General features: G+C 56.9%; 1 protein-coding gene across 8 annotated transcripts in view; it reads left to right on the top strand.

The window, feature by feature from the left end:
* DLG3 (discs large MAGUK scaffold protein 3) overlaps positions 1-18,781 on the top strand; it is a 78,829-nt gene that overhangs the window by 12,485 nt on the left and 47,563 nt on the right. For 4 of the 8 annotated variants that reach the window (XM_074835611.1, XM_074835610.1, XM_074835609.1 and 1 more), the window contains exon 1: positions 12,988-13,688. The exons of the other annotated variants lie outside the window; for them this stretch is intronic. In XM_074835611.1, the coding sequence (XP_074691712.1) occupies positions 13,359-13,688 (330 nt within the window). In that variant the 5' untranslated portion in view covers positions 12,988-13,358. Of the gene's footprint in view, positions 1-12,987; positions 13,689-18,781 lie in introns of those variants that run through there. 8 annotated transcript variants of the gene reach the window in all.

The raw sequence follows: 18,781 nt of genomic DNA, 5'->3' as shown, positions 1-18,781 counted from the left end.
GCACTGCTTCTTTTCTCTCCTTTTTAAATGTTTCCCTTCTTATTCTGGACTGCAATAAAATGGGTAACGCCCCATTTTTTTTCCCTTACTGTTTAATTTCGCCTTTTCCTCTTGCTACTCTCTATGTTTTCAAACATTCACCAAATCTTTACCAGTTTTGGAAGGGCAGGACGGTGGTTTTCTGAACACAACAGGAAGATGAGCTCAGCTGCCGGTCTCCGTTTGCCAGTGGGAGGGAACCACGACCGCAGATGGGGGAGTCACGGGGCAAAACCCATGGGGGTTGAGAGCCTGATCAGTCAGGAACAGTCAGATTTTAAGGGATTTTCTTCCTAACTGTCCCAGGCTGTGGAGTGCAGCAGCTCTTGCATCCAGCCCCAAATGTCTGGCTGAGTTGCAATGTCTCCGTTAGCAGCAGTCACCTAGCTTTGATTTTAAGACTTCGTGCGATGGGGAATATGCTGTGTCCTTAGCCTGGCTGGGCCTGATGGTTATTTATCCTTCCCATTAAAAATCTGCTCTTTGCTGTTAGCCTGGATTTCTCTCACTTTAGCTCCCAGCCCCAGGAAATTTTGCTGCCTTTGTTTGCTAGGATAAAGGACCATGGCAATCAGAAATGTTCCCAACATGTAGGTATTTATAGATGCGTCTAAGTTCCCTCTTAACGAACTTTCCCTTAGATAAACTAAACAGATTGGCTTCTTCACTCACTCAGTGTGAGGCAGGTTGTTCCAGCCCTGAAATAATTCCTGTCATTCTTTTCTGAAGCTTTTTTTATTTTCAGCCTCCTCCTTTCCTAGCTTGTGTCAGTATGGGTCAGGAGCTGGTCCTCGGTGCCGGGCACTGGTGCTTTCAGGGTTACCCATCCACAGGGACTGCAACTGCCAGCCCGAAGCAGGGGGTCACTGCCCTGAGAGGGAGGGGGCAGTGGGGACCCAGCTGGGCATGACAGGGTGCTGGGAGGGCTGTGCTCTGGCAGGGCTCTCTCATCTGCAGTCTCTTTCATCCCAGAGAATGGCCACTTCACAGCCTGGCCACAGGCAGAGCGGGGACCTGGAAGGGAAAAACCATCAGGATGGTAGTGTTTAGTGCTGGGCTTAGCCATTCCCTTAGTCCTGCCTGAAACTCAGCTTTCTGTGGAGACCCAGCAGCTTTCCTGGAAACTGGGATCAAGTGGTGCTGCAGGCTTGAGCACTGCTCCTCTGTGACAGCCCTTGTGCTGGGATATGGGGACCTTTGACACAACAGTGAGCCTGTTCCCTGAGATGTCATCTTCATCGCAGAACACAGGCCTTGCCCCGATGGAGCGGGAGCATTTCCAGCAGTCCCCCACGTCAGTGACCTGGACAGTGACACGGGGTTGGCTGTGTCTGGGGGCAGGCTGTGCTGATGGACTGCAGCACGGGCTGGGCTACACATCCCTCACTCCTGCATGAAGGCACTGAAGACACCTCAGCTCCTGCCCAGCATCACCTGCCATGTCAAGTCTCAACAGCCCCAGCATTCAGGACAGCGTCAGAGCTAGATAAAACCTACACACCCAGCTCCTGCCCACCTCCACGGTGACTTCTTGCTCCCCAGCCTTTGGTGCATGCCTTTTGCCATGGGCATTTCCAAAGTGGGTTTCAGGAAAACACTTGAGATGGCAAATAGCACTTGGAAGAACCAGGGAAGCTTTTATGATAGGTGATATTTAATGCTAGTGCAGGAGGGCACCAGCTGCAGGGCAGAGCAGCTGTGCCCTGGTGCTATCATCCCAGGGACAAGAGCTCTAGTGGACACCCTGCCACTGATAAAAGGCAAGATGATAAACTGGCTCATCCTGCCTGAAGTAAGTGCAATTCTCTTATTGGATCCATCAATGTAAATAAGTTTTCTATTGTCCTGGCTTTGTCCTCTTCCCTGCCCACAGCTCTCCCCAGCAGTGATAGCAGAGCAAAAGGCACCATAACCTTTAGCCAGAAAGACACATGAGAAATAAATTGCCTCTCTGTACAAATACTTCCAGGAACAGGAAATTTTCTGTCTGCTGGCGAGGATGCGTGTGCCCTCCGAGAAGCCCTGCAATGTGCAAATGGCTGCTGCAAAAGAAGTGGGACCTGTAAATACAGCAGCAACACGTGCTTCCTGATGTTGAGGCTTAGTGGGCTGAAACCATCCATCCGTGGGAAAGTGGATGTTCAGCCCTCAACGGGGCAAGAGCAAAGGGACTCGGCCAACTGAAATGCCCTATTGAGGTGCTCTGAGACACAATCCTGCCTGAGCTCTGGGGTTTGTGGGGTTTTATTTGCCGAATCTTCCATTTCAACCTTTCCCCGAGCCCTGTGGTTGCCTTAGCAGGGCTGCTCAGGGCTTGTGTGCATCTGCAGTGGGAAGACCCACGAGGATGCTCCCGTGGCCGGTGCCACTCGCCTGCGCTCACAGGCTGGCAGGAAGGCTGCTTCTCTCAGTAAACGCCGTTCTCATCCTCTGTGCCGGGAGCAGAGAGCAACCAGCTGCAAAGATAAATGAACGAGGAACAATACCACTGATGAGCAGAAAGTCTGCGCCTGCGAGGAAGCGCTGCTCTTCCCCTGTCACCCTCTCCTGCCTCCCAGCACGGCTCTGCAGCCACTCTGACTTCATCCCTGTCATCGCGCCAGTGCAGTGCCGCCCCTCCCTCGGTCGCCTGCCCGTGCATCCCTCCCTCCCTCCCGCCTGCCAAGGGTTTCGTTGCTTCGCTGCCCGACGCCAGCGCCGTGGCTCTGTCCTTGCTCAGCCCAACAGCTGACACTGAGCAACAGCAGGTCTTAACGTGATGGAAAGAGAGCAAGCGAGACTGCTTCAGAGGACAGACATTCCATGCGTGCTCCGAAATCACCGGTGAATAGGAGACCTCGCTGGCAGGGGATGCTGCCACTCCCGCAGGCTGCGGGTGCGTGGGATGCCGCTGAGCGTGCCTGCAGCGTGCCCGGTGCAGGCTGTGCTTTAGCACTGCTGGGCTGAGGCAAGAAATGTCCCCTTCCCTCCCTGCATCCCACGGAGGATACAGCCCAGCTCTGCAGAAACGCCCTGGCAGGTTGTTAGGAGCCCTCCCGCTGCACCTGATGCTGAAGAAGATGCATCTGTCTGCCCTATAACCCAAAGTGCCAAAAAGGTCCGTGGAGCTCCCCAGGGGATTTGGCAGAGAAAGGCAGGCTGTGTCGCCAGCGTGGCGACCGGCTGTCTGCTTCCCCCATCCTTCTCTCAAGTGTTTTTTCCTCTTTCCCGATTTGCCTTTGGCCAAAGAGAAGGGCGTTCCCATGCTCTGCGCCTTTGCCTGGCAGGAGCTGCTCAGGGCACCTGCAGCGGGTTGGGATGAGATCGACCTGTGGTGGATGATGCTGCTGCAGAAATGCCCGCTGTGAGCTCCCACTGCCCCCTGCCCTGGCTGCAGCCCCACCACTCTTCCTTTTCTTTGCAAGGTGTGTGAGAGGGGAAGCACCAAATAACTGTTTGCTATTGGAGGAGCATCAGGGAAATTAAGCAGGTCCCTGCTGCGGGCAAATGTCTGACAATGAATGCAGCCCCCGAAGAAAGCCCCTCCATGAAGTTTCTTGGTTGCACGTGCCCTGCTGTCCCCACTACCCCGTGTCCTCTCTGTGGGCTGGCCGGTCAGACAGCCAAAGCCATCACTGCAGGCCAGACTGGCCACTGCTTTATCTCAGCTTGAGCCCAGCAGCATCAGCCCTGTGACCCCAAAATCCTGGGAAGCGGCTAATGCTCAAACAATAGGAGCAGAGGAGGAACCAGCTCCCTGAGGGACCTCCCTTCCCCATTACATTGCCATGCACCTTTGAGAACATGCTTAATTTTAGGAAAAGCGGAGAAGAAAAGCAGCAACCCACAATCCAGAGGCCCCGGCTGCTGCCCTGGTGTCACATGAGCCACTTTGTGCCTGGAGATCACTTCAGGGCTCTGCATTCAGATGCTCTCCAGCAGTTTTGTGTTTTGACATTGCAGACACAGGCTCGAAAGCCAAAGCGCTGAAGCCAGGAGGTGTCTGTCTGCAGTAGCGCACTCAGACTGAACCATACATCAGCCCTGCACAGCATGGACACCCGGCTGGGCAGCCGGCTGCCTGTGTCCCAAGGAGGCTGTTGCTCAAAGCGGGGTCAGCATGGGCTGTGTCAGTAAGAGCTGTCACTTCAGTGGACATTTTGGGGTTGAATGGCCTCAGCTTTACTAGAGGCTCTTGCTATTCCTGCCGCGGAGATGAACAAGGAGATGCTTAGACCTCAGTACTCTCAGCTCAATATACAGCTTCAGCAAAGGATGAAGAAGCCAGTACAGCCACCAGGCTGCCAAACCAAAGGCCCATGCATGGCCACCTGTTCCTACTCTGTTTGGGGACTTTCTATCTAAAACCAGCGGCAAAAAGAAGATCCTCAGCAGACCCCAAGGCTTTTCTGGCTGCGCAGCATAGAAAAGCCCTGCCAGACATAGGGCTGTTGGTCTGTCCATTTATCCAAGTCATCATCATTGTTTTGAATTTATTTTGCGATGGTGCAAGTGCGTGCAGCGTTTCCCACGCAGTGGTGGAAAGAGGACAGTGAGGGGGAGGCTCTGGGGAGCATCCCACAGACAGCCACACTCCAGAGTCATCCAGATGAGCCTGGAGTCCATCCATCCTCCCTCCAGATTCATGCTCCAGCTTCATTTGTGTCTGCCCATCCCCAGGGGAGCACAGCTGCTGGGGTGACTCGCACACTGAGATTCACACTGATGGGTTTCACACGTAACTCTGAAAGCAAGAACCGAGACCATTCACAGGCATTTTGGCAGGATGGGGACTGAGCAGGGGCCAGCCCCATCAGTACCTTGGTTAGGAGCTCCATGAGCTGCCGCACTCTCCCCGCTGGGTCTCTGTCTGTTTTGCTCATCAAGTTTCCAAAATGAGCTGGTGCAGCCTCAGTGCAAGGTCCCCGCAGCAGCACCCAAGTCCCTCCTTTCCTGCTTTGCCTTGTCGGGTGACTGACCACATTCCTGCTGCGACCAAAGTGAAGCGTTGGAGACCGTCTCCCATAGCACAAACCCATCAGGGGCTCTCAAAGTGCAGAGCCCAGACCACAGGATGTGCCACCCTGACCTCCACCCATCCAGGCTCTGCTCCCCCTTGCAGCCGCCCCACCATCTCAGGAGGCTGAGGATAAATCTTCTGGGTGCATTTCTGCAAAACAAACAGGCTCTCCTCGCCATTTTGTAAGGGAACAAACCAAGCTTGAAGGCAGAGCCTGGCAGGCCAGCTGCTTTCTATCTGGAGCGCTGAAGCTGGGGGAACGTCGCTGCATCTTAATGGCATCGGGCTGGACGGAAATCAGGATTCTGATGGCAGAGGCAATACCAGCACTGTTGTAAATGGAGCTGCCATGATAACTGCTCATGGAGGTTTTTAGTCTTTAGGATTTGAAGGATCAGTATCAAGCTGCGCTGAGACATCCATTATCCTCGGCGTTGGTAGGAGCCAGGGGAATTGCAGGGGAAGGAGGACGGTGGATGAGCGTGGGTTTGGGAATCATCCCTCTTGTGAATCTGAGTGTGAGCCCTTTAAAAGGTGCTGTCTGCTGTGTGCTGCCTCCTCTTGCCTTGCTCTGCCTGCTCTGGGGGATTAGACCATGCGTGGCTGCAGCAGTGCCAACGTTTCAAGCCAACCTGATGCCCTGCTGCAGGAAGCGAGGGTTTGCTCCAGGGCAGCGTCCACCAGAGCCCTGCAGCCTGCAGGTACAAAGCACCTCGCAGGAGCCTCGCTGGCATTGCACCTCAAAATTATTCCAAGTATGGAGACTCAGGCAAAGGCCTCCTGCGGTCTGTGGCCTAGATAGCTCTCAGGGCTGGCACCGCTCAGGCACACCAGTGTCTGTGCCCAAAGCACTGGCATGGAGAGCATCATGCCTGGCCAGTGTTGCTTCCCCGGCCTCACAATCAGCTTCCCACCTGTGCATGTCCGGGAAATGGGGCAATGTCCTGCCAGGCTGTCCCCCCTTTTTAAGGGGTATTTTTAGACCAAATCATTTCACAGCCCGGGCTACAGCAAACTGCAGGAGGAGCTGTGGCAGAGCAAGCGAGGGGGCACTGCACTGTGGTGCAGGGGGGAGACCCAGGCTGGTCCTGGAGCTGGATTTGTTGCTGAAGCCAGGGGCTTCGCGAGCGTGTTGCAGTCCCATTGCTGCACTGTTTGTTCCCGCTCGCTGGGCACGTACTGCCCGGCTATTTCCCCTCTGTGTGGTGGTAGATTTTGCATAGCTGAGTCTCAGGGGGTGTTTTTGCAGGGAGGTTTTGCAAGCTTTGGGGCTCTACTGCTGTGGGAGCACGGCGGCATTGCTGCTGGTTCAGAACAAGAGCATGGTGATGAAACCTCTCTCCCAGCTGCCTGCTCTCGCCATGCTGTGGCTTGGTGGCAGAGCTCATGGCCTGGCTTCCTTTGGGGTGGAACTCAACCCAGCTGTGCACTCTGGCCCCTGTGGGTGCCCTGTCCCTGGGACCTGACCATCCCACGTCCAAACTAAGTCCTGAAGCCAAGGTGAGGGAAAGTGGCACATGACCCCTCGACACCATCATCCATCACCCAGGGTTTTTGCTGCTGGTGTGTCACTCCTGAGAAACACATGTGTATGGGTGTGCCCGTGCCTCGCAATCATCTCCTCACTCCATGGCTGGGACCCGCTTCTGAAGGTCACCTCGGGCCTTCCCAAACCGTCGTGTCTGATCCTGACGAGCAGGCAGCAGAGGGGGCAGTGGGGACGGGCGTTGGCGACAGTGCGCCTTTAAGAGAGGCCCGTGTGCCGGCTGCGGCCCTGCGGCACGAGCGCTGATTGGCCGAGCGGCCGGCAGGCGGGCTGGGGGCGGGGACAGCCATTCACAAATCTCCGAGCAGCACTTTCTCCCTTAAAGGGGTCAGGGCAGTGGCGGCAGGGAGCGACGGGGCCAGCCGGGCGCCCACCTCCCTTCCACCGCGGGTGCCCGAGGCTCCCAGGGACACCAGCATTCATTTTTCTCTCCCCACGTTCGTTAGGCAGGTTCCCACGCCAGAAATTGGTCCTGGGGCAACACAGCCCAGACGAGGCACTGGTATCCCCACGAGCCAGTGGCTGGGAACAGTGGGAGATGCTGAATGGGCCTTGCTCCGTCTGAAAGGAGCAGATTGGAGTAGGGCTGGCCAGGCAAAAGAGAGAAAGTGTGGACCCACAGAGCTCCCCTTCTTGTCCCCCACACAGGGCGGGAATAATTGATGAAAGGGCATCCCTGGGCCCTGGATGTTGGGGTGGGTCTCTCAGGGCTGGTCTGTGCTGCCCAGGGCAGCCCCAGATGTGAGCAGAGCAGTGCTGAGCCCTTGCAGCACTTTCAGAGCCACATGTTGACTCACTCTGAGGATGGGACTGGTTCTTGTAAGTTCCCCCAGTGGGGAGCCCAGGAGAGCCAACTCATGGGGCTTTGTGGCCCCAAGGGCACATTGGCTTAGGCAGGTCCAGCCAGGAGACCTCTGACAGCCTTGTACAGCACGAGCAGGGTGTGTTTGGCTGCTGTAAGTCTGTGTAAGCACACCCAGGGACAGCTTGAGACTAATGAAAGATGCAGGGAAACAGGACGTCTGCTGGGGTCACACTAGGCACAACCAAAAAAATATCAACTGATTCTCTTAAAGACATGACACTTCAAAATACCTCACTCTGACTCTGGCTTGGAGTGGTGAAGTTGTGCCCTGGTCACATTTTCAAACCTTCCTTCTGCTCAATCAGGCTGGAAATGTGCTTTATTCTGAAGGAAATGAGGCACACACAGCGACTGGGCACCCACAGACCACGAGACACGGCAGTGCTGTAATTGCCATGCCCGTGCAGCAGCAAGGCTCCCCCCTTGCACCCAGGGAGGTGCCGTGGGAAGGCAGCCCACGGCCAGCCCATGCTCTAGAACAAGGCAGGAGCCTCTCTGCTGGGTGATGGGGAGAGCGGCTGTGGGCGTTGTGAGGCTGTCAGGAAATCCATAAAGCCTGCTGCAGTTGATTGCTATTAAATAGAGCCTCCAGGCTCTCCTTTACAGGGAGTGAACCTGGCCTCTGCTGCAGGGACCTGCTGCAGGTCTCCATCGCTCCTCTCCCCTGCCAGCCCAGCCATGGAAGACGTTTAGTTGGCCGTAATTTCAATTGCAGAAAGCAGCCGGTAGTGTTTATTGAAGACCCTCACGCCATTGCTGCCACAAGTGAGGATACAGGAACTGTGCAGTGGCACTGGGCAACATATCAGGGATCATTAATAGAATGAAAATGGTTTTGCCCTGGAGGAGAATAATTTCTTTGGCAACTGCCCTGAGAGCGCTGAGAGCTATCACTCCCTTGGTATGCCTAGTTATTATTATCCCAGCTGCACATTTCCCGGCGTGAATCGCTGCCGGTGCCAGGGAGGAACAGTCTCAGCATGAGATGTTCCTTATCCTGCCCCTTCCCACTCACCCGTGACAGCACAAACCCTCCAGTGCTCACGGGAACTGCCGGCCCTGTTTGCCCACTAGCTGTGCAGCTGGCTCTGCAGAGCGCCTGTTCAAGTTTCATTTGATAAGCCCCAGACACAGCAAATTGCAAATCCCTGCTGGATGGGGGTCTGTGGTAGCGCTAAGGAACCAACTGACAGGCTGAGCTGAGTTCGTTGGGTTCCTCCCTTTGCTGCTCATCTCCCCCATGGCTGGCTCCCCCTCATGCATTTACCTCCTGATTCTCCCTGCCCCCCGGTTGTCAGCTGGGTGGCTGCAGACCCTGCTGCTTCTCTGCGCTTTGGACATTGGGTAGCTTTTTTCAGGTGATTGCAGTCAAGAAAGGTACCTCCTCCATGCAAAACTGTCCCCCACCTCGTCCCCCAGCATTATAAAGATGACACCTTCCCCACGTGCACCTAGGCTCAGAGCTAACGCATGGCTTCAGTTCCCCTGGCAGGACCCAGCTCCCGCTTGGGCTAAAAGCAAGGAGCAGCATGACAGCGCTCGTGTGACTGTTGTCTCTGCAAGGAGCTGGCTGCCTTCAGCCTGCCCCATCTTCTGCTCCTAGAAAGGCTGTAGGTGCAACAAACCCCCAGCTCCTGGTCCCTCACACTTGCCTTCCTCTTCTCGCAGGACTTCATGGGAGAGGAAGGAAGCGACAACAGGGGCTGAAATGCCGGCAACACCAGATAAAACCTAGCTCCATGCCCCCTTCATGCTGTGTAAATAGCACCATCTCCGGGGATTTCTTGACACTTTGCTGAAATTAGCACCTGTAAAAAGAGCAGCTGCCAAAGCTGAATTTAAATAAGATGGGCAGGCTTCTGGTAGGAAGAGGGTACAGGATGAGAGCACTCTTGGTTTCCTTTGAGTCGCTTCCCTTCATGAAGGCACCTGCCTGGAAACCAGCTCCCAGCTCCTTTAGCCCTGCTCGATGCCCACATCACTGGGGCGAGATGCCCACAGATGCTTGAAGGTGCTGGGCACTGTGCCTGCCCTGCCAGACCCAGGTCTGGGCACCCCAAGTGCAGGTGCCCACACTCTTTGGGCTCCGGCAGTGCCACTCCCAGTAGCCAAAACACTGCTACTCACTGAAGCAAGCTGGAGAAGTGCAGGATGCGGATGCCCCTGGCCAGACAGCCCTGGCCTTCTCTTGAGCTCAATAATGTCTCCCAAGTCCCATGCAGCATTAGGGAGCGTTGCAAGCAGGTGGCAGCAACCAGGGAATTTTCTTTTTCCTTTTAATTCGGGCTAGCAGGTAGCACATGCAGTTCACTACAAATGACTAGGAATTAAACAAGTCTTATGGCAGCTAAAATGGGACATGCAGGTTTTCAGGAGGGGAGCTGCGAGCAGGCAGGGAAGGGCTCCGTCAGAGTTGCAGTGGCTGTAGCTCAAGGCCCCTCCACTTGCAGGTGGTGATGAGGCACTAACAGATAAGAGCTGGGGGAAGCGGCCGAAGGGTTTAGATAGTGGGGCCATCCCTGAGTTTGCAAGCTGGCAAGTGGAGTGGGGTGGAGGTAGCAATGCTTGCACGCCAGGGCTGGCGGCAAGGGTGTTTCCCATGGGGGGGTGCCCACTGCATGGCTGCCCCATCTGTGGGGCTGCTGGAGACCGAGCAGGCAGAGGACCAGACCTTACTTGTGGAGTATACACTCCAATCTGCCATGGGGGGCGGAAATCAAATGCTTCTCTTAATTGTTCACTCAGCTCCTTATTAAAGTGTTTTTCCCTAACAGGTCTTGTCCTTTGCTTTTGCACTTCCCCCCTAAGTGAATGCCCATGTCCCTGCCTGCCCCCACCACAGGACTGAGTGAAAGGAGGAGACATGTCTGGAGCAGGGCAGGTGCAAGCAGTTGGGGTTACAAACTCCTCACATGCCCTTCCCTGCCACTCTCCTCCCACCCACATCAGCCTCTTCCAACCATGAGTCTCCTGCCTGACCTTGGCCTGGAGGTGGCTTTGATGAAGGCTCATGGTAGTGGAGGGCACCTCACTGGGTGGCCATGGGGCGGCCATGGGGCTCTGCACACTGCGTGGTCCCTGCGGCCGAACCGTGCCATCCTAAGGTGGGAACTGCGATGGGAGGGAAGTTTGCAGCTGGGCTGGAACAGTAATTAGTTATGGGTGTGTTACAGGTCCTGGGCACATCTCCTTGATGAAGTGACTCAGATCTCAGAGGTGCCACAGGGTGGGAGATGGCGGGTAGCCAAGAAGGACTTCATGTCCTTTTGCTCTCATATGGAAGACACCGTCCACCTGCCTGTTTCTACAAGGCTTATTGCTCTGCTTTGGCACAGCGATCCTCACCTCAGCCCCGCTCCCTCCCCTCATTCCCACCTCTGCTCTCACTGCTGCAAGATGCCCTCTCTGCACGGATGACATCCCCCAGCCCCCTGGTCCACACTGGCCGTTGAGAAGGCACAGCATCTCCCGGAGCACAGGTCTCATCAGCCCAGCATCCTCCTGCAGGGCCAGCACCGTGTGCGCTGGGAGATGGCACAAGGAGCAGTAGAAGATGTGAAGATGATCCTAATTTCTTAAAGCCTGAAGTGTAAAGTTCTCTGTTAATGCCAACACTGCATGCTTTCCTTCCATGCACACGAACACAGTTTTTCATTGATTAAAATAACTCTGAACAAGCTTGCTTTGCATGCAGGCATCCAGTCATTCCTTGCCTTAGTGAGCTCCTGGGGTCTTCAGTGTCCTGTGACTGAGCTCTGCAGGCTAGAAACACTTTCTTACATGCAGCCGTTAGCTTCATCGTGCTGCATCTCTGGGTCTTTGGGCCAGTGCCACAGTGCACCCAGGTCCCATAACTGACTGTTGGTCAGCGAGAGCCTCTGGGAGCAGCAGGGTGAGGCTCACCTGCAGAGCTGTTTCTGGGGGCTCAGCAGCAGTGCTGTGCTCGGCTGCTCGAGGCCAGCGTGGTGGGGACAGGCTCTCTAAACTTGTTTGTCCAGGAGCATTATGACTGTCCTAAACTTGCAGCTGGGGAAATTTCAGTGTAATGTGTCTGAGCCACAACACTGCTCCATGGCATTAAGCATGGAACAGCACATGATCGTAGCATCCATCCTGCGATGAAGGTAACCTAGGCAGCCCAGAGGCAATGAGTGGAGAGGACAGGCTCTGCACCATGCAGTGGGGACCATGGGGCTTGAGGACAACGTGGATCCTGATTGCTGAGTGTCTTCTGCCCCCTCGCCTTCGCCCAGAAGCAACCGTTTCACTTGACCTCTTGTGAGCAAACACTGCAGGAGCACCTGTCTGCGGTGGTCAAGTGCAGAAGTAATTTTTTATTGCAGTTTAAAGAGCTAAAGAAACAAGGAGTGGGCAGGGGCATTTGTCCAACTGGGCGTCATGCGCTTCCTCCTCCTACAGCCCTGCTTGGGACCTGCGTGCACTGGCTGCATGAGGTCAGTAGGAGCCTACAGATCTTGCAGCCTGAATTAGGGCGTTGAACCACCATGTCCTGTGGCTCAGCTTGTGCCCCCCCCTCCTGCTTCTGTCTCATTCCTTTACCCGTATCCTGCGGGAGCCCTACTGCACACTTTTCATTGCTCTTCTACATATTTATGTACCATTTCTTCAAATAACTCTTCACCCACCCTAGCGTTTATTACAACCCTTAAGCATTAGGAGGCCAGGTTCAGGTTCTAACTGGTCAGATGTGGGTTTTTTGTAATGGTTTTTCTTTCTACCCTTCAATTTCTCTGGGGGACTCTCTTCTGAACTTCCAGTCTGGCACTTCTGTGCAAGAGGTGAGGGGCTGCCCAAGCTGCACTGGGAGCAGTGCCCTTGCCCTGCTGCACCAACGGGCATTTCTGCTCTGCTTTTGCCATCCTCTGATGGCAGCAGGTGGAAGGCCCAGCAAAGCTCCTGGGGGTTTCTACACCCCCAATGCACCCGTGGCTCACCGGGCAATGGCAGCATCCCCAGGGTGCTGTGCTGGGGTGCATGGTAACATTCCCAGCAAAGCAGGGTGAGAGCTGACTTGGGGATGCAACAGAGATGCTGCTGCCGGGCTAGCGACCGTGGTTCAGGTCTGGAAAAAACATTTCATACTCCAGTGCGGACCACGGCTGATGTGAAAGTGAACTCCTCCTGGTGTCAACCACAAAGCTGGCCGGGCCGCCCACCACCGTGCTGGGGCGAGAGGAACCGAGCTGCACAAGAGCTGCCCGGTGCCTCTGGGGAATGGGGACGCGGTGAGGGCAGCCCCGGGGATGGGTGAGGCCGGTGACCGGAGGGCTTCTGTCCCTCGGGGGTGGGGGGGCAGCGCGGGCGCTCCCCCGGCCCCGCTGCTCACAGGCGGGTTTTGGCCCCGTCCTGTGGGGGCAAACGCGGCCGCGGCGCCCCCCCGGCCCCCCGCGCTCATAGCCGGGGCGGGGCGCGGAGGCTCCGCCGGCGCGGATTGGCCGCGGGGGAGGGGGGAGGGGGGAGGCGGGGGATGCTTCGCGCCGCCGCAGGTGCCGTGCTCCCGAGCCGCGCCGGACCGGGTTAAGCCGAGCCCAGCCGAGCCCGACCGGGCTGGGCTCCCCGATGCAGCGGAGCGGGGCGGAGCCGCTGCCCCGCGCCCCGCGCCGGGAGCGGCCCCGGGACTGAGCGGCGCCACGAGCGATGCCGCGGCGCGTCCCCGCCGAGATCACCGCGCTGTAACCCCCCTCCCGCCTCCGCCCCCCCTCCCGCTCCCCCCCCACCCCCCTCCCCTCGGGGCCGGGGGCGCCGAGCGGGCGAGGAGGCGGCAGGCGCGCCTTGCGCGGGGCGGGGGCCGCTGCCGCCCCCCCCCAGCATCCCTCCCTCCCTCCGCGCCGCCTCCCTCCCTCCCTCCCTCCCTCCCTCCCTGCCGGCTCTATGGTGTGAGGGCAGCGATGCACAAGCACCACCACTGCTGCAAGTGCCCCGAGTGCTACGAGGTGACGCGGATGGCGGCCCTGCGGCGCATGGAGCCCCCTTCCTACGGCGAGTGGCAGCACGAGCAGTACGGCTACGGCGGGTACGGCTCGCAGACCCTGCCCGCGCCCGGGGGGGCCGCGCCCGCCGCCCGTGGCAAGGCCAAGCTGGGGCCCCCCACCCGCGACCCCGCCGCGCTGAAGCCGCCGCCGCCGCCTCCACCGGGGAAGAGCGCGCCCAAGGTGAACGGGAGCGGCCCGGGCTGGTGGCCCGAGTGCACGTGTTCGAGCCGCGACTGGTACGAGCAGGTACGGGCCAGCCCCGGGGAGCGGCTCCCCGGTGCGGGATGGGATGGGACGGGGTGGGTGCATGATGGCGGGTAACCCGGGGACAGTGGCGGGGTCGCGGCGGGGTGCAGCGTCACCCCTGGGGTGTTGCGGGCGGCCGGGGCGGATGCTGGCGTTGTCGTGGTTGGCCATCGTCCTCGCTCAGGCTGGCTGCTGGTGTGGCTCAGGTTGGCGTTGCCGTTGCTCGGGCTGGCTGCCGTGGTCCTGCCCAGCGTAGGAGCTCTGCATCAGAGCAGCCTCCCCGGGGCCAAGCTGGGCCAGCTGGGTCTTGCTTGGCACGAGGCGGGCGTCGGGTGCGATGTTTTTCGGACACCCCACCCGAGGTCCTCACCACTTAACGATGCTGTTGCCTGAAGCCCCAGCAGTGTCAAGGTGTCATCGTGCTGTGTTTAGCAGGCGTGGGGCGTGCTGCCTGCCGGGCAGCCTCGTGGGCTCGTGGTGCCGCTTGCCAGCGCTCCCGAAGTGGCACCCGCTCTCCATTGAGTTGTGGTTTCCTTGCTCTGCTGCTACGTCCCTGATCCCCGAGATTATTACGTAACCCTGCTCTGGTTGCTGGCGTGCTGTGTGCATTCTGCCCCATTTCACTGCCTCCATTTCTTCCCACACACATTCATTTTATTAGTGTTCTCCTTCAGGACCCATTCTCAGGCTGTGCCTCTCTTTCTCCCCTAAATGGAGAGACCAGTCTTATTTTGAACCCACAAGCCAGCTTAGAAAATGGTTGGATCTGTTTGCAAAGCATTAAAATGGAGGCTAGACCCTGCCTGAAAAACAATTTACCCTGCTTTAGAGAAAGGCATTTCAATTTGCTGCTTCTGCCTCTTTCATTCATTACCTTCAAACCTCACATGATTTCTTATTGATCCTTCTAATTATTATTTCAAGACACTGTAGCAGGCAGACACACACGGGAATCAATGGGAAGGAATTCTCTCCTCCTTTCCCCTCGGAAAACACAACCCTCTTCTTCCCTTCCCCTGTTTTTTTTCTTCATTACTGTCTCAGTCTGTATCTCTGGTTGAAATAATTAGATTCAAAGCTGATATGCTCAGATGATGCTTACAGAAAGCACCCAAAACCCCAGCCACCTTCCTATCAGCCTGGTCCTGCTTTCTGTCTCTTTTCTCTGCCACTCTGCGCATCAAAATCAGCCTCGGCTCTTTCTCTTGCCTGCTGATTCCTGGCAAGCATTCTTCCATCTTTCCTTCGCTATCTCTTTTCTTCCCTCCATCCAGAGCAGTGAGCTGGGTAGGAGCAGGGTACTGAAGCATGTCTTCTCCCTCCTTTTCACTCCTGCTTGCGTGAAAGGTCCGGCCCAGGGTTCCTGGTAAGACGGTTGCAAGCAGACTGGAAAGGAAGCAATGCCAGCTGCATTGCTGCCATGGTAGGCTGGGCAGGGGAGCCTTTCATGTTTTTGCAATGGTGGGAGAGAAATCATTGTCTCTTTGTGGTGCTGCCACGGAGCCCTGGGGTTTGGGCTGCTCTGAAAGTCCACGTTGGGAATCTCTGCTCGGCCTTAGCCTTTCGGAAGGAAAAAAAAAAAATAATCAAAAGCTCCTCGCAGCATTGCAAGTGACAGAGGATGCTGGTGTATGAAGCTACATGAGCATAGCGGGGTCTGCATGTAGAATATGACGTGTGTGGTATGTGCACTGCCTGTGTCAGAGCAGGCAGGATTGCTCCCTGGTGTGTAGCAAATGTATGCAATGAGTAAAGCCTTGCAGCAAATTCCTCAGCAATGCTCCCCTTCTGATCTGAGGGTGCAAAGTGCCTGAGCCGTCAGGAATCCATGTTCTTCCCAGTCCGGTGGTGGGTAGAGGGACTAAAGGTGGTAAAATGGAAACAGCTGGGTATGGCTTTTGCCCAGGCAGACGGGTTTGGCTCTGGGAGGCTGGGAGATGTTGGGCTCTGGGTAGATTTGGTGGATGCAAAGCTGGGCTCCTTTGCAGGAGCTGAGGAGACAGCCTCCATGTCCTCAAGAGCCTCGGCTAGAGGGGGGGAGGGGGGGGCCTGCCATTTTTCAGGGCTGCCCCTTTAAATGAGCTCCCGGTCCCTGGAAGCACTTCCAGCAGCAGAGGTGGGAAGGGGTGTGCGGGCCAGGAGGCTTCCCCGGGAAAGCAGGGATCTGTTCACCTCCTGGGGAGCCACCTCTTATTTAAGCCTTTTTTTCTCCCTCTGCTTCTTCACGCAAGCAGAGGAGAGCGTGCACCGCCTGCGTGCGCTGGCGCGGTCGCGTGCGCAGATGCTCTGACATCGGAAACGTGCTCACGGTTGCATATGGTGGTGTATGTTCTCTGACATCATGCATACTCGGAGACCCTGTGCGCATCTCCGCGGCATGTGAGACGTGCCCACACGTGCTGCCCAACGCACGGCATGGTCCCAACGTCAACCTGCACCTCCTCCCACCTCCAGTGCCCTGTCGGTTCTCTCCTCCTGCCTCTCCCCTTCTCTAGGACACAAATTAGCTTGCTCAGGCAATGCCAGTAACTGAGAACCCCTAATCCTGACCTTAGGGAGGGAGGAAATCTCAGAGCTCTGGGTTTCTCATTTCTTTTTGCTTTGCTTTTCTTCCCCCCTCTGAGATCTGTTCTGTTTCTCCTCCCTTATCTATCCATGTTCCCTGTTCATTAGTCCCCACTCCCTGCGCTTGCTGTCATTGCTGTCCTCCATTGTTCCCATCACCGTCCCTCCAGCTGGCCCTGCGTCCTCCTCGTCCCCCCTCCCTTTCTGGTGGAGAACTCGAGTCCTCCCCTGCCAGACTGGGGTGAGAGGAGGACTCCCGGCTTTGGGGGAGGAATGGCAGCGCGATCCAGGGAAGCATCGCTTATGTGCAGCACTAGAGGAGCAGAGCGCTCAAACCCCTCCTCTCCCCTGCACAGTGACGCCCACGGGCTCTCAGGAGAGGAGCGCTGAGCTGCCCGGCCATGCCTGAGCCCCTTTTCCGGCACTGCCTGCGCTGAGGGTCTGGCAGCAGCTGACACCTTTCCTTTCCGCAGGGAAGATCCAGCCTTGGGGCTTAGTTCACCCTAAGGTCCCTGGTGCCAGCCAGGGTGGCCAGAGCAGGGCCCCCCATGAGGCTCCCAAGGGTCTCACCAGCATGTTCATGTGCATTTGGGGTGGCTGGGGCATGGGCACCTCCTCTCCTGGATGGGGAAGGGGCCCAGGGCAGTGCAGAGACCTGGCATGTGGTTGGGAAGTGCCCTCCAACACTGGGGCTGCCTCAGGTTTGCTGGCCCTGCTTGGCCAGAAATGCAGTGTCCTGCTGTGCCCCCCCCTTCCTGTGACCCCTTTCTCCCTCTTGGGGGGTCAGGAGGATGCAGAGGGGGATTAGAGCAGCATTGCAATGAGTCCCTGATCACCTGCAAGTGCCTGGAGCATGCCAGGCTTGTGTGGTGCCCCCTCTCCCTGATAGAGGCGTTTCATGGCCAGGCTGGTGGAGGAGGGGGACAAGTCGTCCCTGCCTGTCTTCATCAGTGAGTGTTTCACTGAAGGCGGTGATTTTCCACGCACAAACATTGCTTGTTATAGTTCCTCCCGTGCACTGGGGAATTACCTGGGTTAGGTGGGCACAGGCTGACATATCTTGGCAGAAGCAGCAGCCTTTGCCGACCCTTCAGATGCTGCTGGATTTGGGGCTCCTGGCTCTTGGGGCATAAGTGGCAGGGGGAGGAAAGAGCCTTGGGGGAGGTCATGGGAGTCTGGGCTGAGTTTCTGAGCATTGGGCAGGCACGGCTGGAAGGAAGCAGAGGGAGCACCGAGGGGGCAGGCGGGAAGCCGAATGCAGGTTGCTTCGTGGGAAATGGCTGAAGCCCCAGATGTTCCCTGGGGAGGTGCGAGGGAGGGTGAGAGGAACAGGGTGCCGGGGACACGGAGGCAGTGGAGGTGGTGAGGTTGGCAGGGTGATGTTGCTATGGCTACTTCTGTGCTATTCATAGAAGAAATTAGCTAAATCTTTGCACTGAAAGGTGGAGGAGGAGAGAGGAGGAAGGCGTTCTCTGCGTTTGGAGGGAAGAAGCCAAAACAGGAAGGGGGTGAAGTTTTCCTCCTTTGCTCTGTGCCTGTGCTGTGGAAGGGAATTTAGGGGAAGCACAGCTGCCTGACCTGCCCAGCGCTGACAGGGCGCAGTAGGATACGGGCAGAGAGGAGCCGCCCCATGGGAAAGCTCCCCCGCAGAGCATCCACACAGCCCCGCATGGCAGGACGAGCTCTGCATCGTGCCAGGAGCACAGGAGACATCCTTTTAATTAAAGACAGCCAATCTGTGAAAGGTATTTTTGGCAACCTAAATGTAGATACAACTGTAGTGAAACTTGCCCTTAGCGTCTGGCTCTGTCTCTGAACACAGTGCTTGTCTGTTCCTGACCCCATCCGTCTGCTTGGCCCCTGCTCTGCAGTCACTGGTGGTCCCCCTGCCCTCCCTCCAGCTCCAGCATCTCTTCCAGTGTATCCTTCCGCCAGCCGGAGTCCCGGGAGGGTCTTCCCTCTCCACCACTCCTCATCACACTCCACTCCCTCGTTGTGAGAGTTTGATTTCCATCCCACAGACCTGTTTGTCACCTCCTCACTCACGATGTGTAAATCTGCGTGTCTGTTCCTAATATATCTCCTTCCATCTGATTTCACCTCTCAGCTTGTTTCTTGGGCATCTCCGTCTGGTGATCCTGCTGTCATCACCCAGTTGAGCTGCTATAACCAGGCGCTAAGCTGCTCTCCTTCCCCCAAATCCAGCCTTGCACCCGCCCTCGGCCCCTTGCCCCATGTACTTGGGAGGCAGCTGATATTTCTGATGGTCTTGACCTTCATTTCCTGCTGCCCAGCTGGAACCAAGGCCCAGTTAGTGTTTTATAAAGTCATTCCCCCTCTCTGTGTGTCTCCTGGGGAAACTTATGGCTTAACACCCAGATACTGGCTGAGCCGGTTCCCCTTGCCCACCCCAGAGCATCATATGTCCTGCTGTCACCCATCCCCTGGACAGGGCTGAGGAGGGTCAGATGTTCTCAGTGCTCCTTCCCAAAACATACTGAGTTCATTTAGGAGCAAACAGCTGAGGA

This window comes from Strix aluco, chromosome 10, assembly GCF_031877795.1.
Source record: "Strix aluco isolate bStrAlu1 chromosome 10, bStrAlu1.hap1, whole genome shotgun sequence".
Classification (NCBI taxonomy): domain Eukaryota; kingdom Metazoa; phylum Chordata; class Aves; order Strigiformes; family Strigidae; genus Strix; species Strix aluco.
The sequence above is the reverse complement of the archived record's forward strand: the minus strand, read 5'-3'. Positions and strand labels throughout refer to the sequence as shown.